The sequence below is a fragment of the Diadema setosum genome, chromosome 2, assembly GCF_964275005.1.
Source record: "Diadema setosum chromosome 2, eeDiaSeto1, whole genome shotgun sequence".
Lineage (NCBI taxonomy): Eukaryota > Metazoa > Echinodermata > Echinoidea > Diadematoida > Diadematidae > Diadema > Diadema setosum.
In genome coordinates this window covers 16,610,236-16,637,190 of record NC_092686.1, presented here as the reverse complement: position 1 = coordinate 16,637,190, position 26,955 = coordinate 16,610,236, and the positions used below count along the sequence as shown (strand labels likewise).

Here is a 26,955-nt window from a genome sequence, read left to right as displayed (position 1 = left end):
GGGTATTCGTAAGTATAAGTTACACACTGTAGAGAATGTGACATGGCAGAACAGCCACTGAAGATGTGAGTACCTTTCTTCATTGTTTTTATGATTCTGTCATGAACATCATGCTTGCGTAAAAATGTACCACATGTCCATCTCTGTCTCGCAGTTCCTTGAAACGCTAACATTATGTAAATAGACCTAGAAACTAGTGCAACGAGGTAAATTATTGTTAAGCACGCGTGTTCAGTCCCACATGTTTATCTCTATGTTGTAAATATACTGAAGTTTGCTTTGAATAGAGTTCTAACGCATAACGTTTAGGCCTAACGTTAGATCTAGAATGGAGTTGGTCTAGACATGATAACAAGGGTAGATCTGTAGACTTCTATAAACGTTACAGTTGATATTAGGGTATAGATGTTCTAATGAGCTGAGGTAACTATAGAAGGAACGTTAAGAAGAGCAGCCCTAGCCCGACCAGACGCTGTTAATACGCTACGCGAATACAGCGTCTGACCAACGAGCGGGCACCTACAAAGTGGGGAACCACAACACAACTACAAAACTTATGAAAATTTATACGTTCTTTATAAACAATGTACACGTTACCAAACGTTACTCACCTTGAGTGCATGCTTGTATTACAGAAGGTTCGTAAGTCCATTGAGAGCCCTCGTGATAAGTCCGTGGAACCAAAAAATGATACTTTCTGGCGGATTCCCTAACACCGTCAGGGTTCATCGTTGCAGAATTCAAAATGGCGCCTTGATCTCTGCGGAAATCTTTTGCGTGCGTGCGATGCGCGCTGCTTGAGTGTTGGTGTAGCAGCACGGTCGACAGCGCGACCTTTTGAAAGGGCATTCAGATCATGTGACCTCCCGGATATTGGAAATGGCCTGGCGTGAAAGACGATGTACCGTTCGTGAACCGTTCACACATGCTGCATATAACCATCATTTTAGGTAAGTTATCAAATCTAAATTTCAATATTCATAGCATAGATATGAAGTCTCATTATCATTTTGTTCGTCAGATGAGTTTGAAGTGACAAAAAAATGATCTAAAGTATCAAAATTCAATCCGATCGCATGCTATCGTTGGACCCTCTTCGTGTTTGGAGCTTCGTTGGTACAGCCCTGTCGCGCTACGTATGTACAGCGGCGACTGGGCTGTGTATAGTTAGAGCAGCCCTAGCTAGAAATATGGTCTACTAGTCATTGTCAGACATTGTTGTCACATTGTCATTGGTAATGGTATAGTCTATAGTACATTTAGTTGTAATCTTGGCTCTCTAGGGTAGGTCTAGAACCTAGTCTAGTTCCATTCTCTAATCTAACCTACTTTAATGTGGACAGGAAAATCCATCTGTCTGGTCCTCTGGAGGAGCTAGTAGAAGTGGAACTGTAGAAGCAAGACTCAACAGTTTTTATCATTTCTTGTTTAGGATTTTTTTTTTTTTTTTTTTTTTTTACATTTAAATTTACTGTTCTTCTCCATGTCACGATATAGACTAACGGGGGTTAGATCTAAGAGGAGATTCTGTGAAGCCAGATAAAGTCTCGGGGGAATATCTCCAATATTATGATCAGATAATTTACATAAATACACTAGGCCTACATAGGCAAACTGAACCTAGGCCTACACTCTTTTAAGAGCCTCTAATTATTCGTTTCTATAAACTAGTCTAGAGGGCTAGACTCTAGGTCTATTGATCATTATTATCACTCATGCATGAGCTCAGCACTGCTGAGCTACACAGCTAGCTGTAGACAAGCTGAGCAGTGAGTAGTGGCAGTATAATTTACAAAAGATTTGGATCTTCCTAGATGTAGATTGCCTATCTCATGATCATGAAGTTCTCCACTGCCACATTTTATTTTACTTGAAATGTTAAAGGGGAAGTCCTGGAGTCTGGAAAAATAAAAGTTAGTCTAAAGAAAAATCTTACCATACTAGCACAACAGTCAACCAGTGACTAAAGTGAAGGTTTGATCAATATTAGATGAAAATAACCAGCTGATTACTAAATTGTGCCCAACAAAACAGCATGTGGCTAGTTGGTAAAGACACACACATGTGGTTATAGGATCCTACTATAGTACTACACTGCATAAAGTTACAAAACTTGGGAAATCTTTGACATATCGTTCACAACTTTTTTTACTTTTAATCAGATGTTGATCAAATTGCCATTTTTTGCCATATTTTACTCCTTCTTTCCAGGCTATTATTACATTATGCCTTTGAACTGATCTGGGAGTCCCTTGAGGCTTTAATAGCTTTATTAACTTAATTGAACATGTGGGCCGAAGGGTAACTGACACAATGATTGGATTTGATAGGTGTACCAGACATACTTGTTCACAGTGACCTGGTAGCTACGTAAGTGATGAAAACAGACTAGTATCAACTTTATGTACACATGTATGTTGCATATGCTTGGGTGTTTTTAACATTTGAAATGGGAAAGAGTTCCTTATGTCCCCCCCCCCCCCCCACCAACTTGCACAAAACAAACAAACTAGGCCTACTATTCCTTTTTACCGATAATAAGCTAAATAAAGGTTATGCCATTTATGGGAAGACTTCCTGTAACCTTTATTTAGTCCACCATCAGCAAAAAAAAAAACAAAAAAAAAAAACAGCAACCTATCTAACCATTATTTGTGTAAACTAGTGGGGGGGGGGGGGGACATAAGGAACTCTTTCCTCGAAATGAATTGTGCTGTCATGTCTGAAATACACAGTGTATTCCATTATCCGATAATGTCAATGGCAATGTCATGGTCAAGAAAATCATTTGTAAAGTAGATATAGGTAAATGCTATGCTCAACAATAAACCATAGATAGCAGGTGCTAAATAAAAAGGTAATAAAGAGTATGTGCAAAATCTATGTAAACAGAAAAAACAAGTGAAGCCAGGCCAACAGTGATATGATATGTGCCGAACTGTCAATTCAAGGTCTCGTGATATGTTTTGATGCACTGCTCATTTTGTTACATTATTATCTTCCCAATAAAGCCTGGTCTGTGGAGATGTGGAGGGCAGATTTTCACAGCTCTTCACAAGAATTCGAAATGTGATTAAGAAAGCAGGACCATTTGAGGTGAGTCTGGAGATATGCCATGTCCCTGCAGATGCACAACATAGCACTGGCCCATCATTGTGCAATATAAGGGTAGACTATATCAAACAAATGCAATCTACAGTAGCTTTGTAAAATTTAAACAAAAAATGATAGTGAAAAAATGAAATGAAGATTGAGTTAGGCCTACACTGTGTAGTCACAGCAAATTGTGTGTCTATTCTTTACAGTTTCATTTTCACTACATTTCTTATCACCTAGTTGGACCAGCCCCACCCCCTTTTTATGCCTCCGCCAGCGAAGTGGCCGGAGGCATTATGTTTTCGGGTCGTCCGTCCGTCCGTACGTCCGTCCGTCCCGTTTTGTTTTTGTCGATATCTCAAGAACCGTGTGGTGGTTTTGCATCAAACTTGGTATGAGGGTATATCCTTGGGGGATGATACTTTGTGTGGATTTTAGGGTCACAGGGTCAAAGGTCAAAGGTCACAGGTTATTTTGTGAAAAAAAAAAATTGAAATTTCATGTTTTTCTCCATATCTTGCAAATGGTTCAAGGTATCTTCGTGGAACTTAGTATATATGCTTGTACCGATGGGCAGTGATTATCTAGGGAAGTTTGGGGTCATGGGTCAAAGGTCAGGGGTCAAAGGTCAAGGTCAACTCCTCAAAATATAACTACTTTCCTTATATTTATGCAATGCCTGAAGGATTTTTTTTTAAACTTGATGTATGCATGTATTTAATAACCCAATATATATTCTGTGGGAAGTTTCTTGCCAAAAGGTCAAAGGTCAAAAGGTCAAAGGTCAAGTGAAAGTGCTAAATTGCACTTTTTCCTCCATATCTCAAAAATAACTCGAGGTATTGTCATGAAACTTACATATTTATGCATGTTCTACCTAACAGTGATTCTCTTTGGAACTGTGGGGTCAAAGGTCAAAGGCCAGGTTTCGATAATACTATTTTACCATTTCATACTGAAATTATACTTTTTCCCAATACCTTGAAAATTACTCAATGCATAAACTTGTAAAAGGGTCAAAAGTCAAGTGAAAATCATCAGTTCCCCCAAATACCTGCACTCTGACATTTTAATCATTCATCCAATTGAACCTAGTTCTAGGAAAGTGAACATTCAGCACATTTGTGGCAAACCTGTCATTTTGATATTTTGCCAATTGTGTGAAACTGTCGTCACACATTGTCAAGACATTGTACTATAGACCTATTAGGAGAACCATGTATTATGGCGGAGGCATACACCAGTCGCCGTAGCGACATTTCTAGTTTGTTAACAAAGTTTTATTTTCATTATATATTCAGATTTTGAAACACTGCTTTTGTAAGTTTGGTGTTCTCTGTATTTGACATCCAGCACTCATGAAATTGTCTAGTATTCAAAAAGGTGCTTCCTTCTGCTTTTCTGCTTCTCTTTCCTTTTAAATGTCCTCTTCATAGTTTAGTGTTATTTGCATTAGTTTTATAGTGATGTGTACATACCAGTTATGTATGAAATTAATGTAAACTTTATCTTCATGATGCCCTGAACTTTACAGTCATTATCCCTTTCAGCAGCTCCTTTGTGTTTGTGTGAAGCAAACAAGTGTAAATCTCACTTATGTATGTTCAAAGTGTCCATTAATAGTGAACATGCCCAGGACAAGTACAAAATATTTCAAATGTGCCTATATGATCTTTCATTCTCTATTTGCACTGACTGCATTCTTGTGAATTTCATGTGAATAATAGATTCAATTCAATGTGGTTTTCAGATGCTTCTATGTGTGGGAAATTTCTTCGCAACTAGTGAATCTGCCCTGGCAGAATGGAAACTTCTTCAATCTGGTAAAATGGAAGGTGAGATTTTTCAGCCTTTATCCCAAATGCTACTATCATTTGGTGGAGGGGTAGTGGGGTTACAGGATTTTTGTAGGTCCTACTTTTCACCATGACATATCCCCCCCCCTCCGCTTTTGTACCCCTCCCTGACAATTTCCTTCGAAAGTGATATGAATAGCAAGTACAATGTACAAAGATATGCTGTGTTAAGGAAACCATGAGGAGTTCAGCTGGGTTTATTAATTCCTTTTTTTTCCACTTTCTCATTTGACCCATCAGCATAAAAGCTCCATGAAGTTCCATACACTGTACATTGATTCACCAGCTCTCCTATGTGATATAATTTATCCCACTTTATTTTTAAAAATATACCACTAAAATAGACTGAAAAATCTGGTTACTGGATAGACACACTTCTGAGAAAATTGTCTGTAAACCGTAAAGGGATTGTATAGGTTTGGTTGAGACCTAATTTCAGGTTTCTAACATTTTTTGGCGAGATAATAAGAAACCTCTTATGAAATATGAAAGAGCCTGTAATTCCATGAGGAATCCAACGTTTATTTGATAATTGGTTTTGAAATGGCTGAGATATCCAAAACAGAGCGATTCTGATAAAGTGTGGGACCCTCACTTTATTATGATTGCTTTGTTTTACTTTGTGTTTGGATGTTTCAGTCATTCCAAACCAAATTTTCATCAAATAAACTTTGAATTCCTCTTAAAATGGTATGCTCTGTACTATTTGTTTTCTCGGTGTCTCGCAAAAAGTTAAAAGCCCAATTCTCATCTCCACCAATACTGTACTATCCCTTTAAGTGTGGCAAAGCATGTACGTACATTGTAGGGGAATACTCTTTCATAATTGCTCTGGGTATTATGTTAGTACTATATACCAGATAAGTAGCAAACCAGTTAACAGTATCTTACCTGCCAATGATATGCATATCCAATAGTTGAAGATAATTACTTTCATCTGCTTTGTATACCAAGATGAAAACATGTATCTTTGCCAGCCATGAGTAATGCTGAGCGATTTTATTCTGCTCGGAAATGCTCTTTTGCAGTACCCATTTCAACGTACATCTTGGGCCCTAATACTTCAGACCATGAAATCTTCTACGATGACAGTGATGGATGCAGCATTTGTGATAACCTCACTTTTCTTGGTAAGTCCAAGTGAAGCATGCCTAACAAAGGTGCCATTAAAAGCCAGTTTGCATTGGCCTGTTCAGAAACAGATGTTATGTATGCTCTACCCTTTATACTTCAGATCTGTTCTAGATGTTCTCATGTCTCATGGGTGGTCACTTGATGGTAGTGGTGATGATGATGATGGTGATGATTATAATAATAATAATAATGATAATAATAATAATAACAATAATGATGGTGATGATAATAATAGTAATAATAATAATAATAATAATAATAATAATAATAATAATAACTGTGAACTCTTATAAAGCACTCATTTTACCTAAAGAGATGAAAATGGTGCTGTGGAAACAATGAATAGGTGTGTTACATTATATACAACATAGTATCATAGAAGATAGAGCATAAGAACAATAAGCAAACAAACAGTATACATGTACATGTAAACAATCAGCAATTCAAATTAATAAGGTACAGGTGTAGGTATTAGAGGTTCAATTTGAAAGCATCAATAGAAGGTGTTCAGATGTTGGAAGGTTGTTCCAAAGTTTTGGGCCCATGTATGAAAAAGCACAATCTTGAGCATGAAAAAGAGACCTTCCAATTCTCTCTTACAATATAGCACCATCGGTGGCTCATGGCGTCAATTTGACAATGCCTCCCTCTTCACCTGTATTTTTTTCTTTTATCCATAAGGTCATATACATGTAGTGATCCCCCAGTCACAGTTCTGTGCCATTGATGGATGTATGAAGGTCAAGTGTCAAGGGTCAATCTTTAATTGCTCTGTTGATGTTGTGGCACAATTGTTACGACCAAAATCACTCTGAGAATGATCGCACAAAAGAAACAATCAACTAATGTTCAGGCGGTTTATTAACAGTGATATTGTGGGTACAGACTCGTAATCGGTGTTCACATCAGTACAATAATGATCAATAAAAACAATTATAAATCGGTAGTGAAATCACTTACAGCCAAATTTGAAAGCAAGTAATCCTTTGACAGTGTCCAGATACGATGTTCGATGCACAGATGAGTGATCCTTGACGCACCGATGAATGATTCCTCCAACGAAACTCCAGAGGCACTGGTTGCGATAATCCTCGGTATTAATCCGGGGTAAAAATCCAGGATATACGTCCACAGCGAAACGTGCAGAATCCACAGGAAACGGGCAGAATCCAAATGTTATGACGACCACGTCCAGTTGATGCGTTGAATGATGATTCACTTTATTATGTCCAGCAAGGAATCCAGCCCGTCACAGCTTTGCCGTAATAATGTCCGTTGACACTGAAATATGGAGTCTCTCTCCAATGTAGGCAAATTAATTCTCTGCAGGCAAAATGTCTCCCAGGCCTTATCTCCACAAACCCAGTTTGTATAGCAGGTCAGCAGGTAACACAGGACTGACTATAACAAGTCGCTTCAGAGCCAGAAGTGACGTAACTCTCAGAGCAGAGGTGTTGGGTACTCTGCCTACCTCAGAATTTCTCCTGCTTATATACTATCCATTCACCCCTTTCTAGTACATTCTGTAATTTTCTCCAACCTGGGGCCACATACCTGAACATACTAGCAAGTCCAAATTCCAGGAATCCTGGATGACTCACTGCCTAATATGTGCATAACATCATTGCCAAAATTAACTACCAATCACATTGGGTTACAAGGGCAGTGCCTCACTCAGCCAGCACTTCCTAGAATTTTCTGGAATGGGTTAAATCATTCTAGATTGAGTGAGCTATAATGTATTTCCTGTCACATGCATACATGTACTGTAGCTACATTGTATACCACGTAGAAAATTCTCCACTGATCTGGTCAGCCTGTATGTACTATATCTATATCATATAGAATGTTCTCCATTAATCTGGTCACCCTGTGTACATACACATTAAAACAACCATGCATACAGCCTTGATACATGTACATAACTACTTGTGTGTACATTTGTGACACCATCCCCCATGGGAAAAAGAAAGCCTTGCCGTAGCAAGGGTTTCTTTTACCTTCACAATTTCTCATTGTTATTTACAACGAATGTGAAGTACAATCCAAGTCAAGCAACAATAATCACATACTATCACATGCCTTTTGAATAGCTGCGTTAATTCCATGTTCTCTTTTCATGGATACCATTTACAATGATATTGCTTGGATTCTCGAAGCTTATACATGTACAATCATGTCAAACTGTTTTGCATACATTAAGGGATATGCTAAACACATACAATGTACACTGTAAGTGATATGCGGTGAAAACTTTTCACCTTTGATACTCTCTTCATGTTACACTCTTGACAAAGCGTCAGCAATTACATTATTTTTGCCTGCCACATGTTTGATTTTGAGAGCATATGGCTGCGTCATCATGCTCCATCTGAACAATCTGTTGTTCTTCATTTTGAACCGGTCTAGAAAGACCAAGGGGTTGTGGTCAGTATAGACCGTGATCTCCCCTTTGCTATTTGTCAAGTACACTTCATATTGCTGGAGGGCAAGGATAAGACTGAGAGCCTCCTTCTCGATTGTTGAGTACTTCTTTTGGTATGCGTTCAACTTTTTGGAAAAGTAGCTAACCGGTCGTTCAGTGCCTTCTTCATCTTCTTGGAGCAAAACTGCTCCCACTCCTACATCGCTAGCATCTATCGCCACCTTGAATGGCTTTTGGAAGTCAGGAGCTGCCAGAACAGGCTCATTAGCAAGGACGGCTTTTAGTTTCTTGAAGGCTTTTTGACACTCATCAGTCCAGGTGTACTTTGCCTTGCCCTTCAGTAGGTTTGTTAGGGGGGTGACTACAGTGCTGAAATTCGGTACAAATTTCCTGTAGAAACCAGTCATGCCCAGAAATCTGAGCAACTCCTTCTTGGATTGGGGGATGGGAAAGCCTAGTATAGCTTCTACCTTGGTTTCTCTTGGCAATACCTGTCCCTGACCGACTACATGCCCGAGATACACCACTTTGGCCTTTGCAAATTCACTCTTTGCCAGATTAATCACCAATCCAGCCTCCTTGAGTCGATCAAAGAGTTCCCGCAAGTGTGTAATGTGCTCTTCCCACGTGTCACTATACACTAGGATGTCATCAATGTATACTACACAGTTGTCAAGTCCGGCAATGATTTGGTTTGTCAGCCGTTGAAAGGTGGCCGGAGCATTTTTCATGCCGAATGGCATTACTTTGCATTGGAACAAGCCATCTGGTGTGGCAAAGGCAGAAATCTCCCTGGCTTTTTCGGTCAAGGGCACTTGCCAGTATCCCTTTAGAAGGTCTATTTTACTGACATATGCAGAATTTCCGACCCTGTCAATGCAGTCTTCTAGTCTGGGAATGGGGAAAGAATCTGTTTTCGTCACGGCATTTACCTTTCGGTAATCTATACAGAATCTTTGAGACCCATCCGGTTTGGGCACCATGACGATTGGGGAGCTCCAACTGCTTTTACTCGCTTCTATTATGTCATTGTCTAGCATGTACTGAACCTCTTCCCTTACTTTTTGCAGTTTGCTCGGGTTTAGTCTGGAAGGGTTTTGCTTGATAGGGTCAGCATCTCCTACATCAACATCGTGTACAGCCAGAGGGGTGCAGCCTGGTTTGTCTTTACACAGTTCTTTGTACTCATGTAACAGACTAGTCACATCTTTCCTCTGATCTTCAGGTAGGTAGTTCAGTGCCTCATCTACTTTCCCTAACATCTCTGAGTTAGACAACCTGGCACTAGAGGGCTCACTTCCATTCTCATCTTGAGCTTCTCCCTCTTCATCTACTTCTTCTTCTACCACCTGAGCTACGCCTACCGGCTGACTAGCCCTTCTCTCATAGTACTCTTTCAGCATGTTTACATGACACACCCTCTGATCTTTTCGTCTGTCTGGCGTACTGATCACATAGTTCACATCATTGAGTTTCTTTTTGACACAGTATGGGCCACTGAACTTGGCTTTCAGTGGTTCACCTTGTATGGGCAGCATTACAAGAACTTTGTCACCTGGTTTGAAGGTTCGGACTTTGGCATTTTTGTCTGCCTTTCTCTTCATTGAGTCTTGTGACACTTTCAAGTGTTCCCTAGCTACCTCACAAACCTTTGAAAGCCTTTCACGAAACTTTGACACATAGTCAAGTAGGTGGACCTCATCATCCTCAGTCATGAATTTCTCTTTGATGAGCTTCAGTGGGCCCCTAACTTCATGACCGTACACCAACTCAAATGGGCTGAAACCCGTCGACTCATTTGGGGAGTCCCTCATTGCGAACAGCAGGAAAGGGATGCCCTTATCCCAATCCTCGGGATACTCCTCACAAAATGCCCTAATCATTGTCTTTAGGGTCTGGTGGTAGCGCTCCAACGCACCTTGGGATTGGGGATGATAAGCTGACGACTTCAGCTGCTTCACACCCAAACGATACATCACCTCTTGAAATATGCCTGACATGAAATTTGACCCTTGGTCAGACTGCACTTCCTTGGGCAACCCATACCTAGTGAAAAACTGCACTAGAGCATCTACCACAGTCCTAGCAGTGATATTTCGCAATGGGATAGCCTCTGGAAACCGTGTAGACATATCCATGATTGTCAAGAGGTACTTATGACCTGACCTAGTCCTAGGCAAAGGTCCAACACAGTCAACTAGAACCAGACTGAATGGTTCTTCAAACGCAGGTATCGGAATCAATGGCGCCGGCTTCACTGAATGCTGTGGTTTACCAGCCACCTGACATGTGTGACAAGTCTTGCAAAACTCAGCCACATCCACATTCAACCCTGGCCAATAGAAATGCCTCATGATCCGATCCTTTGTCTTTCTGACGCCTAAATGGCCGCCAACAGGTAACTCGTGAGCAATCCTCAAGATCTCACCGCAGTAACTGGGAGGGACAACAACTTGACGGACCACCGTCCAATCCTCATCAGCTGGCCTATGGGGAGGTCTCCACTTCCTCATCAAAATGCCATCTTTGACATAATAGCACTCAGGGACCTTTTCAGCCTCAGCCTCAGAACATGCCGTCTGAGACAAGCCTTTCAACTCAGAGTCTGTCTGCTGTGCTTCAACCAAGGAAGACTTGCTAAACAGCCCATCACTGTTAGCCTCGGAGCCTAATACAGCAACCCCATCATTCAAATCCTTGAAAAAGGTTTCTGCCAACCAAACACCGGAATTCTCCTCCACATCAACAGAATCCGCATCATCTTGAACAGCTCTACGAGCCTGAGACCTAGTCACAACACAATCTGGGAAAATCCCAGGAAACTCCTCCTGCAACTGCTCAGTTTCAGCAACCACCACTGGTTTATCCGAAACAACTGGAGACGCAACCACCTTGTCCCCAGCCAAGTCATTCCCCAACAGGAAGTCTGCCATGGGCAACTCAGGAACAACTCCAACAGTAACAGGACCAGAAACTAGGTCACACTTCAAATCCACTCTATACAGTGGAACTGACATATAACTGTCTGCCATGGGCCTGCCATGGGCAACTCAGGAACAACTCCAACAGTAACAGGACCAGAAACTAGGTCACACTTCAAATCCACTCTATACAGTGGAACTGACATATAACTGCCATCAACAGTCTGAATCAAGACTTTTGCATTCACTGCACTATCTGGTGGAAAAGTCATACCACCATCCACCATCAACGACTGAGAGGCCCCCGTATCCCGCAGGATGACTACTGGCTTACCTGCCTCACCAGAAGTACATGGGGTCACCTCACCATCAAACAAAAAGCTACGATAGCTCTCATCCACCTGCTTCAGCCTATCTTTGAATTTGGGAGATCGACTTTCAATGGCCTGTGTTTCACTGAACGGGACACTGTTTTCGGGTAGGACACTTTTTGACATGACAAATCCCATGTCCTTCTTTGTTTTGTTTTGCAACTTCCAACACTGTGACTTTACATGCCCTGTCTTGTTACAGTGAAAACATTTGATGACATTTGCACTTGTACTGGACCCTTTGTCAGATTGAGGCTTTGGTGCCGATGAAGTTTCAGAACTCGTGCCTTTTTCAGGACCAGCATTCTTTGGATTGCTCGACTGAGTTTTGTCTCTTTTGTTTCCAGAGAAATTCCTGAAAGGTGGTCTGTTGTCATTTCTATGGGTCAGCTCATACTCATCAGCCATCAAGGCTGCTTTATGCAAACTTGTCACTTTGTGATCATCCAAATGCGACCTCACACTGAAAGCAACACTCTTTTTGAATTCTTCCAAAAGAACAACCTCACGTAGGTTATCAAAATCCTGATCCACTTTCAGGGATCTGTACCACCTATCGAACATCATTTCTTTTTCACGAGCAAACTCAACATGTGTCTGGCCTGGTTTGCGGTACGAATTTCTGAACTTATGTCTGTACGCCTCTGGCACCAACTCATAAGCATTCAACACTGCTTTCTTGACTGTAGCATAGTCACGTGATTGCTCTTTTGAGAGAGATGAGTACACATCGGCTGCTTTGCCGACAAACACACTTTGAAGGAGCATGGGCCAAAATTCTTGTGGCCAGTTCAAACTGTCAGCCACCTTCTCAAATGACACAAAATATGCATCAACTCTATTTTCTTCAAACTTTGGCACCAATCGAATGTTCTTGGCCAAATCAAACTCAGAGGGAGCCCTTTCACGATTTCCAACAGTATGTGCATGAGTCAATTCCATCTCACGCAATTTCAATTGTTGCTCCACTTCAAGTTTTTTCATTTCCATTCTTTCCTTCATTTCTAATCTCATCTTTTCTTTCTCCATTTCCATTTCCATTTCCATTTTAGCAAGCTCGAGCCGTGTTTGATCAGACATTTGAGCTTGATTTGGAGTGTCAATTTCTTCTTTGAGCTCCATGTGACCAGCTACCAAGTCAAGAATCTCTGCCTTTCTTACACCTTGTGGAACATCAACATTCAAATGCTGTGCAATAGCAGTCAAATCACATTTGCGTAGCCTTTGCAAATCCTTGAGGGACAAATCTGTCCTCTGAACAAATGCCTGAACATCCATTGTACTGATTGACATTGTCACAATGTATTACACACAATATGCAATTGAACAATCAACTCACTGGTATTTTGTCTGTACCAATATTCTAGGTTCCGGAACGTTCCAAATTCTAAGTTTTGGCTTTAAATTCACTTCCCGGACACAAGCCCCCAATTTTGTTACGACCAAAATCACTCTGAGAATGATCGCACAAAAGAAACAATCAACTAATGTTCAGGCGGTTTATTAACAGTGATATTGTGGGTACAGACTCGTAATCGGTGTTCACATCAGTACAATAATGATCAATAAAAACAATTATAAATCGGTAGTGAAATCACTTACAGCCAAATTTGAAAGCAAGTAATCCTTTGACAGTGTCCAGATACGATGTTCGATGCACAGATGAGTGATCCTTGACGCACCGATGAATGATTCCTCCAACGAAACTCCAGAGGCACTGGTTGCGATAATCCTCGGTATTAATCCGGGGTAAAAATCCAGGATATACGTCCACAGCGAAACGTGCAGAATCCACAGGAAACGGGCAGAATCCAAATGTTATGACGACCACGTCCAGTTGATGCGTTGAATGATGATTCACTTCATTATGTCCAGCAAGGAATCCAGCCCGTCACAGCTTTGCCGTAATAATGTCCGTTGACACTGAAATATGGAGTCTCTCTCCAATGTAGGCAAATTAATTCTCTGCAGGCAAAATGTCTCCCAGGCCTTATCTCCACAAACCCAGTTTGTATAGCAGGTCAGCAGGTAACACAGGACTGACTATAACAAGTCGCTTCAGAGCCAGAAGTGACGTAACTCTCAGAGCAGAGGTGTTGGGTACTCTGCCTACCTCAGAATTTCTCCTGCTTATATACTATCCATTCACCCCTTTCTAGTACCTTCTGTAATTTTCTCCAACCTGGGGCCACATACCTGAACATACTAGCAAGTCCAAATTCCAGGAATCCTGGATGACTCACTGCCTAATATGTGCATAACATCATTGCCAAAATTAACTACCAATCACATTGGGTTACAAGGGCAGTGCCTCACTCAGCCAGCACTTCCTAGAATTTTCTGGAATGGGTTAAATCATTCTAGATTGAGTGAGCTATAATGTATTTCCTGTCACATGCATACATGTACTGTAGCTACATTGTATACCACGTAGAAAATTCTCCACCGATCTGGTCAGCCTGTATGTACTATATCTATATCATATAGAATGTTCTCCATTAATCTGGTCACCCTGTGTACATACACATTAAAACAACCATGCATACAGCCTTGATACATGTACATAACTACTTGTGTGTACATTTGTGACACAATGAGCACATTAGGCAGTTGAATGAAACTTACTACGACACGCTGTGTGTTTGGCAACTATCTCAAAATAGGTTTTACATCATCATGAGGTTGACTAAGAAGAGGGTAAGCCTTGCTAGTAAGTTACATAGAACTATAGCATCACCACAATCTTTGTGGAATACCTTACCCATCTTCCTTTGCATTGAGTCCTTTAAAAATGTGTGGAGAGAGCACCTCAAAACTCCAATATTTTGCCATGCATAGTGTAGTCAAATCCCTTGACTGTGGATTGACCGCCTCAAACTCCTTATATAGTGTACTCCCATTATAACAAACTGTAACAAACACCGTTATAACAAAATTCTGGTTACAAAGAAATAAAATCCAGGTCGCAAAGTGATCGGCTCTATGCTTTTTCTTGTTTATGTGCTTGGTATAACGAAATTTCAATATAACGAAAGAAAACTGCCCGTCCCAAGAACTTCGTCATAACAGAAGTCCACTGTATTTTGTCATGCTTTAAAGTGACATCTATACTCTTGACGAAGTTGTGAAACTAGCAGTATAGTGGGAGATGTTAATTTTCTTGAGACAGTGTCTAACACATGCACTGATAAATGTCTTCTTTTTTTTTTAAGATAGTCATTTATGCATGTAGATGATGGGATTTGCACAGCACAACGACTGTTTTGTATTTGATCACTGTCATATGATGTCCCAGATGCAATCCAAAGAATGATATTGCCATAAGGATATAATTATGATGAGAGTGAAGGGTAAAATGCAGTGTGCTGAACTTATCTCTTGGACATTATGTCATTCTCAACCAAATCCAGGTAAACGGGGCATCTACTCGACAGCGTCAGGCTTGCAGATTGCATACCTGAGTGGAACAGAGTCCAGTGGTGCTGGAGATGCTTGCCACTTCACAAGAGCAGATATAGATGCTCTGGGCTTGCCCCTGGTGTCCAACAGCAAATTCAAAGGTGTGGATGTACTCTTGACATCTCAGTGGCCAAGTGGTGTGACGCAGTATGCCAATAATGCAGTAAGTTCCTATGCACATGGTTGTAAAAACATTGAAGGTCCAGTTAAACCTTTGGGAGCAGTGATTTCAAAAATGTTCAAGATATCACATTTGATGCATATGTGTAGGTCTGTTGTATCACAAAACATCCTGCCATATAAGATTTTTGCAATAAAGCCTAAAATATGAGGAGATATCGGTATTTTTCTCAATAAACCATAACTGTATACGGTTTAGTCTGGAAGCATTCTTATTATAACTATTGTTCACATTTTGTGTATTCAACAATACTTAACATCGATTATACGGATTCAAATTTTTACAGTGGTTGTTTCTATCCCTACCTCACATTTTAGAACTATTTTAAAGCACTAATGTTGGGTTTTTGTTTCATCTGCAACTGGTAAATTATGCCTTTAATGACGATGTCGGGGTCAAGGCTAGAAATCTGTGTAATGTCTGCATTCACGCAAGAAGAAAGGAATTCATTTATTTTTTTTAAGTGTGATCTAATATTGAGATAATTGGTTAATCAGTGATATTCTCTTAATCATCAGGCTTTTGTGATGCAAAGCCATGTCCTGTTTGTGATATCCTATTTGTGATAAATTTATTAATCAAATATATTTACCAATGGCAAAATTGGAACAAAACATGATATTAGGACGTGATTGCAAAATAAATGTTTGTTTCACTGGCTTGCAGGAGAATGTCAAACCTTTGAATCCGTCACCTCTCATCGGAGAACTGGCCCTGGCACTTCGACCCCGCTACCATTTCTCAGCAATGCAGAACGTCTTCTATGAGAGAACCCCGTACAGGAACCACAGGGTCTTAGCAGAGAGTGCCAAGCATGTTACGCGGTTTCTTGGCCTTGCTAAAGTTGGCAATGCGGAAAAGAAAAAGGTTTCATTGATATTTTTTTCTATCCTCCTCTCAAAGCCTGTCCTAGATTAACTTGTAAACTTATGTGACATATTAGATCATCAAAATAGAATTCCTGTATCAATAGATACATTTTCTTGTAAAAATTTTCTGACATATTTCACAATCAAAATAGAATTTTGGTTATCAGTCGGTACTCTTGAATAAGGGCAGGTTTGTGCGATTAACAAATGCAACTTGATTGAGGGTCTTGGTGTGAAAGTCACCTGATATGTAAGAGGAGATGAGGGACACAAGGACCCAGGCATATGAAAGTATTACAGCCCATTTATCTATAGTTTTAACCATTTTGAAGTCATAATAAGGTTATAATCTTAATTTTTTTTAGAAAATGCAAGTACTGGAGAAAATCACAGTTCTATGGTGTAAATCCTAATACAAATAGATTTATATTTGTCTTTGCAAGAACTTTTTATTTGCATTTTTCATGGAGGGCCCCGTAGAATCAGATAAAAAAGAACTACCATGGTGGACAGATGCAGTGTCTCTTTTTACAGAGTAAAAGGAAAATTTAGATTTATGTTAATCCCTCATCACAGATATGACTCACATTGTGAAAATAATGTGTGACTGCTGCATGATGTACTCTATCGACTGTTACCATTAGAGAATATCGGACATCGAGACATTTCAGAAGACGCTGCTTTTGCTTTTTGATTTTCAACATTCTTTGGTTTTTTTTTCCCCCATGTGTTTGTGCAGTATCTGTATGCTTTCAACATCACCCCCATGAACAGACTGAATCAGGCAGAGCTGGTCAAACAGCCGGACGAAGTCACTGAGTGTCCATTCTCTTGGACAAAGAGACCTCGCCAGGAAGAATCAGAGGTATTTTACCAAAGAAAAGACCTTATTCGGCTTCCACTTGTGAGAAGTTTGCAAATGTGTATACAAGCTTGATAACTCGGCATGCTAACGTCAGCACTGCATATTGTACACAGGTGTCAATCATTGAATGTGCTTTTATGTTAATCATCATTGCCCAATTTGGAATGGAGAAAAGCATTGTCTAAAGTATAGTTTCATTTATCCACTGTAATCGTGTGCTCAAAGTATTTAAGAATCATTTCTGGTAGTATTTTGAAACTTATATTCTCGTGCAGTCTGTATTTGAATGACTGAAGTATGGATCATTGTCTGCATGTAGGCCTAATATGTACCTCCAGTCTGTTATCGCTGTTCTTGCTGAATAGTACTGATGAGCCAGGGCCCTGTTTCATAAAACTGTACATAAAAGTTATGAGCGACTTACAAAGGACTGGTGATCAGTTCTGATGTGCTATACTTACCAGAATTTTAATGATTCAGGACAAGAACTGATCACCAGTCGTTCATAAGTAGTTCATAAATTTACAAACAGCTTTATGAAACACCCCCCCCCCCCCCCCCCCCCCCCGGTCATTTATCATGCATTGTGATGTTCATCCCAACAACTGATAGGTTTCATGAAATTAATCGAAGTGTACTTTTTTCTTTTTGTATGACTTCGGAAAGATCAAAAGAAACAGAAAACTATGAAGAATCAATTTTAAGTGTTACGCTGATGCAAAAAGGGAACATTTACGACTGATTCGCACCTCTGTCTCACTGTGCCACCTTCCAACCAGAACAAGCAGTTCTTCTTCTCAATGGGTGACCGGTCAAAGCAGGGAGCACATCAAGGGCACAAGAGGCATCACCACCAAAGGGGCGGAGGTCACCAGCGACAGGAGGGTCAAAGGTCAGATGGAGAGAGGCAACACAAAAGACCCTTCAAGAAGCATCGTAGGTCATAAGAGGAAGAGGGCTTCATCAATAATTACGGCAGTATCAAATGACACCAAGGATCATTGTCGTCAATATTATAGAATGAAAGGGACCTCCTTTAATTCACATACTGTATGGCATGTTCTTCTCTCTGTTTTTGTTGTTGTTTTGTTTTGTTTTATGTTTTTTTTTGTGTGTGTGTGTGTTGTGTTTTGTTTTTTCTTAGTGCTATTGATGATCAAAACTAAAGTAGATATGGTTGGGATGTGAGGAGATGTTTCGTGTGGTAGTTTTGCCTATACTTCCAAACTGCTTTAAAACTAGGATTACAGAAATGTGTTGCATGTACACAAGAGCCATCACATTTTTGTACATTTTTTTTTTTCCTGCAATGAATGGAAAATGGCTTATGATAATAAGGCAACTTTTATCAGAGTTATATTTGTGACATTTGGGCCAATGAGCATGCAAAACGAATGCTTTGGTTTGAACTTTTTCTAAGAAAAAAGTAAATATTATAGCCGTTGACTGTAGTCAGGGAGCCGAGACGACAGATGAATATTAAGTGTGTTCCAGTTCATTCAGTACATGTACCACCTGCCATCATGGGTTAATAACAGCCTTATGTTTTTGTATTTATAACAGCTCAGCCACAGGTCCGTGCTGGTTTTGTCTTGGCAGTCCAGAGTTGAAAAGCATCTTGTTGGCAGTGTGGGAACATCGGTGAGATATCCAATTTCTTGAAATTGATCCGAATGAAAGCATGCATATGCACAGCTTGTAAACATGGTGCATGTTCAAGGAAGTACACCTATCTTGAGCAAGTTGTAGACTGTAACAGCAAATGGTTAGTTATGTTAGCTAGATGTATGCTATGCTTAGACCATTCGAGGTTTGTACAAAGTACAAAGGTGCAGGAGTGAGTACCACACAGATGTATGATTTGTGTGTGTGTGTGTGTGTGTGTGTGTGTGTGTGTGTGTGTTATGAAGTGGGGATAGTATAGATCCTAATCAAATGATTGGTTAAGAGATATCATACGACCAGTCTTTTATTCTACCCACAATAGCCACATTTACTTTTCACTGGAAATATGCTTATGACCAGTATTAACAACCGCTTATCTGCGCTCAGCTGCATTGCTTGTTGATAATAATCATACCTGCCAACTGTTCAGTTTTAATCTGAATATTCAGATTTCTCACTGACAGAAAAATGTATTAATGCATTAACTTCAGTGTGTTCTGATTTTTAGGAAATATCTGTTAATAGTAAAGTATATGAAATTTATGAAAGTTCCAATTTTTTAATAATTTTTCTTTGTTTGTTCAGATTTATTAAGTCTCAGGATTGGCAGGTATGATAAATGCATTACAATTATTCATACATGGTTCAGTATACAATAGCTGAACCACAAGGCAAGTAGGAGTTCAGCACTAAAAATTGACTTATTTCTGGTAACATTTTATTTTAGTGAAATGACAAGGATCTTTCACCATTTTATGAAACAAATAGTGCACATAATTTTGTCTGATGTTAGTAACTATCCGCCTTCTCTCCCTTCAACAGTCCATAGTTACTACAGAGGAATAATTCTCACTAATGTCCTCTATAAAGTGGCTTATTTGTATGATAAGGCCTTTTCTAAGGCAGGCCATTACAGTGCACTCCTGTTATACAGTAACGAACACAGTTATAACAAAATTCCGGTCACAACAAAGTCAAAATTCAGGCCACAACATTGTCCACTCTATGTATTTTTATTGTTTATTTGTTCGGTTATAACAAAATTTCAATATAACGAAAGAAAACTGCAGGTCCCGAGGTCTTCGATGTAACAGGAGTCCACTGTGAATAAGAGTATCACTCAGAGAGAAAACTTATATTTTATTTCCTCAGTTATGATCACTGTACGATTCTGACCACCACTTACTCCTGTGATTCTGCTACAGTGCTATGTGGCCCTAGCCAAAGGAGCACTTGTCTCAGACCACTGCTTAATTCTTCCCATTGGACACTACCAGTCTTCCCTTGATCTGCCTGAAGTAAGTTTTATACTTTTCTGTGTGTTTTCTTGTTTATTTTGCATACATATAGCAGGGCTCCACACTAACTTTTTTATTAGGTAGCCCGATGGGGCCACCAAAATCATCAATTTCAAATTTTTGGTGGTCCGAGAGAAAAATTGGTGGCCCCCCCCCCCCCAAAAAAAACAATAAAAAACATTAAAATTCCTGCTTTTTTGTTGTTGAATAGTCGAATATCTAAGTTTTATCATAGTAGTAAGAACTGGAAGCTGGACATATCAGCCTCAACAAACTCGCAACACTCACTCTCAGGCACTCATTCAGTCCTTTTCATCCAACCTTTAAACAAATTTAACTGCTGAATGGTAAGACTAAGTATAAATATTCATTGACAGGCACATGGGTTGCAACAACATAAAGAAATGACACTTTTCAAAAAATTTTGCCCTTTTTTGAAATTTGGTGGCCCGACTTTCATTTTTGGTGGCACCGGGCCACCGGGCCACCGTTAGTGTCGAGCCCTGCATATAGCTAATGATAGTATACTGTAAATAAGGAATGTTTGCGTGCATATTACTTTCGCTAATTTCTAAAGAGCCAAGATTTACAAAATTAAAATGCACGCAAATGTTCTTGTCTACATTATACGCATTGAATGTTAGAGGCAACTGGTGAGAATTTTGTGCTGTGTAAAAGGGTATTGGATCCAATTTGCGAAAAATTTCATGCCACAAAAATATGTTTTACAGTACATTAACTTCTCACAATGTGTATTGATATTGATTCTTGCCACCTAACAATGCAAATCTTACATTTTCATGTTTGTACCAGTTTATCTGTTGAGGTACATGTTCTTAATTTTCATTGCATCGTTGATGTTTGCATTTATTTATGCAGCATTTGTTGATTTTCATCTGTTTTCCCTTTTTTACCCCCAACATTGAAGGATGTACAAACAGAGTTAGATCAATTCAAGTCTGCACTGAGGAATTTCTACAAGTCTAAGGGGAAGACATGTGTTATCTATGAGAGGAACTTCAGAACACAACATCTTCAGCTACAGGTACACCAGTAGTGTCAGTGTGTTATTTTTTTGTACTTTAATGATGATGCAAGTCTGTAATTTAAAGACTGACCTCAATCCTCAACCCTATGCCAATGGGAATAGCAAATATGTGTATGTGGTGTACAAGTATTTGATCATTGGAAATTACCACTTCTTAGTGGCAATAGCTTATGATAACTTCCTGGCTTTGATGTGTAAATGTGACCCGCTACAACAAAATGATCCTAAAGTTGGGCGAGGTCGATTATTTGAAAATTGCATGATATAATCCCCTAATCTTTCTGCTTTAAATTGATATATAGCACATTTTGTAAAAATAATCGGCTGCAGAGATATCGATGTTTAAAAGAGAGCATGTCGAGACGTCTGGAAAATAACTGTTTAGAGAAAAGCGCCCTAAAAGTCTTCCTTTCGACGCAATCGCGATCAAGGGACACACAAGTTAGTTTTCACCTCTGGACAATAGAAGGTAAGCCCTAGCAACCCCCGAAGAGTTCATTCAAGCACATCAGCGTTGGCGGTCTCCTCACCAACCAATCAGTGACCAGGATGTGAGAAGCGGCTGAGCATAGCGCACCCCGCCCGCACGCACCAGTCGACTGGGCAGTGTGCGAGCTTCACGCTTCGGTTAGCAGCAAGCAGCAAACTGACCAATGAGATCACTCTGGTCGTTGTTAGGGGCGGAGCCTATCTGTGGCGCTCAATCCAAATTTTCGAACCAGTTTCTGCTTCGTTGAAACGCCAAAAAACATGGCTCAGAAAAACGCTATTTTTTAATCTTTCCTTTGATCATTTTGCTTCAAATTTCGACAGATGATAGAAGGCATGTTAGACTCCAATAATATATCAAAATCAGAAAATCGTAAGTTTTGACCAATTTTAATGCTCTGACTTCAAACTCGATTTTCACGGCTTCGACAGTGCGCGACTTTAGGACCTTTTTGTTGTAGCGGGTCACAACTGTACTTGACCCTGATTAAGTACATTTGTTTTCAGCAGTAATCGTTTTAATTTCACATCTCACTTTAACATCTTTGGTGGCGTTTAGCAGAGCAAAGATTCAACTTTACATACATTTGTATAGGTGATATAATCTGTCTTCAGTTACCAAGTAGGACACAGGGCTGGCACTATGTTTTTCAAAGTGAGGGGCCAACTTTATGGGAACAGGGATCAATTCGTTTTCAGGATGGGGGGGGGGGGGGAGGTTGCTGTTACTTTTGTACCAAAATAGGCTGACAAGCAAAAAAAAAAAAAAAAAAAAAAAAAAAGGGGGGCATCTTATATTTCCTGCATAAAAGTAGGGGGGCCAAAAAGTCAGATACTTTCCACAAAAAAGTACCTCAGCCTTTGACCCATGTCTTGTATACAAGAATGTGAGCAATTTTAATAAGAGTTATATGTCATCCAGGTCATACCAGTGGACAAGTCAAAAGTAGATGACATCAAAGAAGTGTTCTTCAGGATTGCAAAACAACACAAGCTGGAGCTGGCAGAGATCCCCAAACATACAGAACTCAAACAGGTAGAGCTAATTTTCTTTTCTTTCTTTCTTTCACTAGTTCTGTTTGTAATTGTTTATTTCTAGCTTGGTTTCAAGGTTTTTAAGAGGATCATTTCTATCACAACACACACTTATTAGGACATACGTGTAACAGTGAGTAGAGAGTTTGGTACCAAACAGTTTCAGAATGTGCGATTTGTAGACCTATCCACATCAGCAGGATTCAACATGGAAGTGGCTGTTATACTTTAATATCACAGTTAGTCATACAAAATGTATAGTGTTTTTTATAATAAAGCAATTCATGTTGCATCTTGTATAATGTATATGAATTCAAAATGCACATCAGAAAGGACTTTACTGAGAAGTGTTGAATCTTTGTGTTTGTCATGAATTTGTGTACAAGCCTATCAGGGAGAGGACTGAATGGACAAACAGACAAATCTCTTACTAACCCAACTCTGTATAGAATGGCAGTTAGCCCAGTTCCAAAGATCGCAGTACAGTTGCCTATGTCAACATCATGTTTTTAACAGCGGATAGTCAAAGCATATGGGAACACCAAAGTGGCAAACTTTAATTGTATGTGCAAATAATAATCTTTAATTTGAAGTTTGTGTGAGGTGATGCTCTTGTATGTCTACCCAGATGTGTTTTGCTCCAGAAGAGTTGACTGTGCTCCTTTTGTGTTTAGATTCTCTCCTGTGGATCCCCATATTTCTATGCTGAATTGAACAATGGTGAGAAGCTCCTTCACAGGATAAAGAAGTTCTTTCCTCTTCAGTTTGGCAGGTAAGTGACTGTGTTTCATTTTGGTTTTATTTGCATGTCGTTTTTCAGTGTATCATACTTGCAGATTTCAATTTGATATATTTAATCATTCATGCAGAAGGCAAACAGACGCCTTATTAGTAAAGATGAGAAAATAGTACTGATAGTGGGAAAATTTAACATGTTTTCACTTTTCTAGCATGATGAAAGAGCACTTGACTTTAGAATACAACTGTCAGAAAGTAGGGGGATTGATATTCCCCTTAATATATGTCAGTAACAAGTTAATGGGATGTGTACTTCTCATGAAAAATTAAGTTTTGTGAGATTCTCCTTTGCTTTCTTTATATCGTTGTCCATAATGACATCATGAACTCTTATCCAGTGATGACAGCACTGAAACTTGAAACATTCATAACTTATGAATCAATGTGATCTGATTTTCCTCAAACTTTCATTGATGTGTTCTACTAATATGGTTACTTTCACTTGATCCACATTTATATGTGGGCTTTGATTTCATTTAACCATGACACCTCACATGGAGAATATATCATTAAAGGCGTACTCTGATATGAAAACTTGCGTCTGTCTTGCAGAGAGGTGATGGCAGCGGAGGAGCTGTTGGACATGCCAGACAGAATCAACTGGAAGAACTGCAACTACACCAAGGAGGAGGAATCCAAGATGGCCGCTGCATTCCGAGAAGACTTTCAGCCGTTTGATTTCAATGAATGACCACGACTCTTCCTGGAAGAGAGGAGCAGACTCTCCTTGGACGTTCACATGACATGATAGGCGCAGATGAGAGCCGACTGGCCGAATTGTGATAACGCAAACACCTTGAGAGTGATTACCTGTCATCTCATAGTGCATGGTCAATTTTGACACCTTCAGAGGTTCACATTTGCACAGAAGGCAATCTCTGTTTGGAGGACCACGACCAAGCCTTTGGCATTGTGCTCAACGTTGACAAAAGGGTGGAATTGGTTGCAGTGCAGGCAAATTGCTGTGAAGCCTGGTCATGAGACTGTTGGATTCCTAGTGGAATTTTAATGAATGCTTCAGGATTTGTTAATCTCACCTCACCAACAGTCTGTACTGCTTTCCTTTTAACACTGTGTATTTCATACATGCAAAAAGAGTTTTTTTTAGAAGCATATATTACTACTTCAGACATAATGCGATACCTTTTGAGGTATCCAAATGCATATAACCCCCAAAAGTGTATTAGTGCAAGCGTGGATCAGTGTGGATCAATAAGAAAATCAATGTATGACAAACGACCAATCAGATTACAGAGATTCTAAAGCCCATTTTATAACACTTACCAGTAAATAATTTGAGTTCCGAAGTGAAGTATCCAGCAAACGACAGGGGTTGTTGATGAAAATCGAAGTAGAAGAGGCATAAGATATCGTGGATAGTATACAATACCTATGCTCTTTAAAAAGTTCAGTGGAATTAAACAGTAAACTGCACTGTACATGCTATATCATATTTGGCATATCAATTCCAGTGATTACTTTCATCTGAATTATCAATTTCTCACTGGTTGTCTTTTGAAAGTTGGAAAATGAAAGCAACATGCTATATGTTATAGTAAAACCAATGGTAATCTTTTAAGTGTTTGTTACAGTATCATCACACATATTTCAGAATGATATTTTGACCATGCATGACAGGTCCAACATAGCATTGCACAGATTAATTTTCCAGTACAGTGCACTCCCGTTTATTAACAAACACGGTTTATAACAAAATTCTGGTTATAATGATTTAAAAATTCAGGCCACAGGCTATCCTCTCTATGTTTTTTATTGCTTATTTGTTTGGTTATAACGAAATTTCAATAAAACGAAACAAAACTGCTGGTCCCACGTACTGCGTTATAACAGGAGACCACTTTAGTGCTGAATTTATGCATTCTGTGCATTTCAGTAAAATCTGATATAAGCAGACCTCTTCGTAAGTTGGAAGTGAACAGAAATGATGAAACCTAGAGAGTAGCCTCCAACACATTTGAAATCAGACTTGTTTGTTTGTATTGAACTTGATACTCATTTACTGTTGTTATTTGGAAATCTTGTTGGTTTTGTTTGGTTGTTTCTTTGTTTTTTGGCCCAATTGGAAAGTAACATAAATATCAGTAGAATGTAAAAAAGTCTGCCACTCCCCAAATTTGGTGATTCATAAAAACCCTGTAAAATGAAGAATTGGAAATTTGATGAAATGAATATGTGAGCAGACAGTGGGCTCTAATTGTAATAGAATCATGGTCAGTGCTTTTCCCTTTAGACTGGCATATGCCTCATGAAATCAACCTCATTTACCTGGACTTAGGTCTGGATAAAAAAATGGTTCAACTTTCTACACGAACTTCAGGGTCCATGTACATCACATTTGCCTCGACTCATTTGATGTTGGACTTTTTTATTGATGTTCAAAATGGTGTGTGTAATGCCAATTGTTTCCATATTTGTCACAGTTGTAAATTGATTAGAATGTGAATAAATTTAAAAAGGCCTTTTTTTTTAAAAAAGAATAAACATTACCTTTTTATTGTGATGAGTGACCTAAATTCCTAACAACAACAAAATAAAAATAAATAGAAAAGTTAGATGATATATGTGCACTTAACTGTATGATATGTGCATCTGTGTATGGTGTTGCTGTAGTATGCTGGGTATACATTTGCTCTCACGTTCAAGTCTTGTGGAGAAGTGTGAACACACTCTTCCAATGCTTCATAAAGCATCATGCTGCCATAGGCACTTTATGGGCATTGAGTGTTGTGCGTGTGTGTGTGTGTGTGTGTGTGTGTGCATGTATGTAGATGTGGGGTAAAGTGGACTCCCGATATCTAACAAACACAGTTATAACGAAATTCCAGTTACAACGAAGTAAAAAGTCAGGCGGAATCTTTAACCATTCTCATGTCTTTTTATTGTTTATTTGTCGGAAGCCGAAAATTGCTCATATATAGATGTACAATAGATTTCCCCATGGAGCCATACAATATGTATTGCTCATGTCCCATTTCAGTGAAAGATAACATGTACATCACTTTTATATGAAACATTACAAAAAAGTGAAGGCATTTGCCAGCTGTACATTTATACTCTTGTGCCAAGCATATATAAGTATCAAAATACACCTTTCTCTTTTTTTTTTCTCCCACATTACTGTTATGATTTTAAAGAGTAACTACATTTTCAAGGTCTTTGTCAACTTTATGTCCATCCAGATACATTGCAGATTTACTCTGGCGTAACTGGTACACATACATGAATACTTGAAATATGTGTATCTTGGTGCCATAGCTATCACTGCTGCTCAAACTACAATGTACAATTCTTCCACTGAACACACAAAATGTTCTGTAGTGCATGCATACTATGAGATCTTTATGTATTTGTGGTATTTGTCACCAATACAAACTGTACTGTATTTGTGACAAATGCCACAAATCCATAAAATCTCATATAAATA

At 39.3% G+C, this 26,955-nt stretch overlaps 1 protein-coding gene across 1 annotated transcript; it reads left to right on the top strand.

The window, feature by feature from the left end:
- On the top strand, positions 1 to 26,083 carry LOC140240381 (CWF19-like protein 1). Its single transcript, XM_072320155.1, is given in 15 exon segments — positions 1 to 65; positions 3,012 to 3,096; positions 4,847 to 4,931; positions 5,981 to 6,082; positions 15,214 to 15,425; positions 16,110 to 16,310; positions 17,052 to 17,177; positions 17,957 to 18,113; positions 18,746 to 18,781; positions 18,784 to 18,818; positions 20,048 to 20,140; positions 21,069 to 21,185; positions 22,600 to 22,713; positions 23,387 to 23,484; positions 24,063 to 26,083. Coding segments are annotated over 15 exon segments (1,623 nt in total). The 5' UTR covers positions 1 to 42; the 3' UTR covers positions 24,202 to 26,083.
- The last annotated feature ends 872 nt before the right edge of the window (positions 26,084 to 26,955 follow it).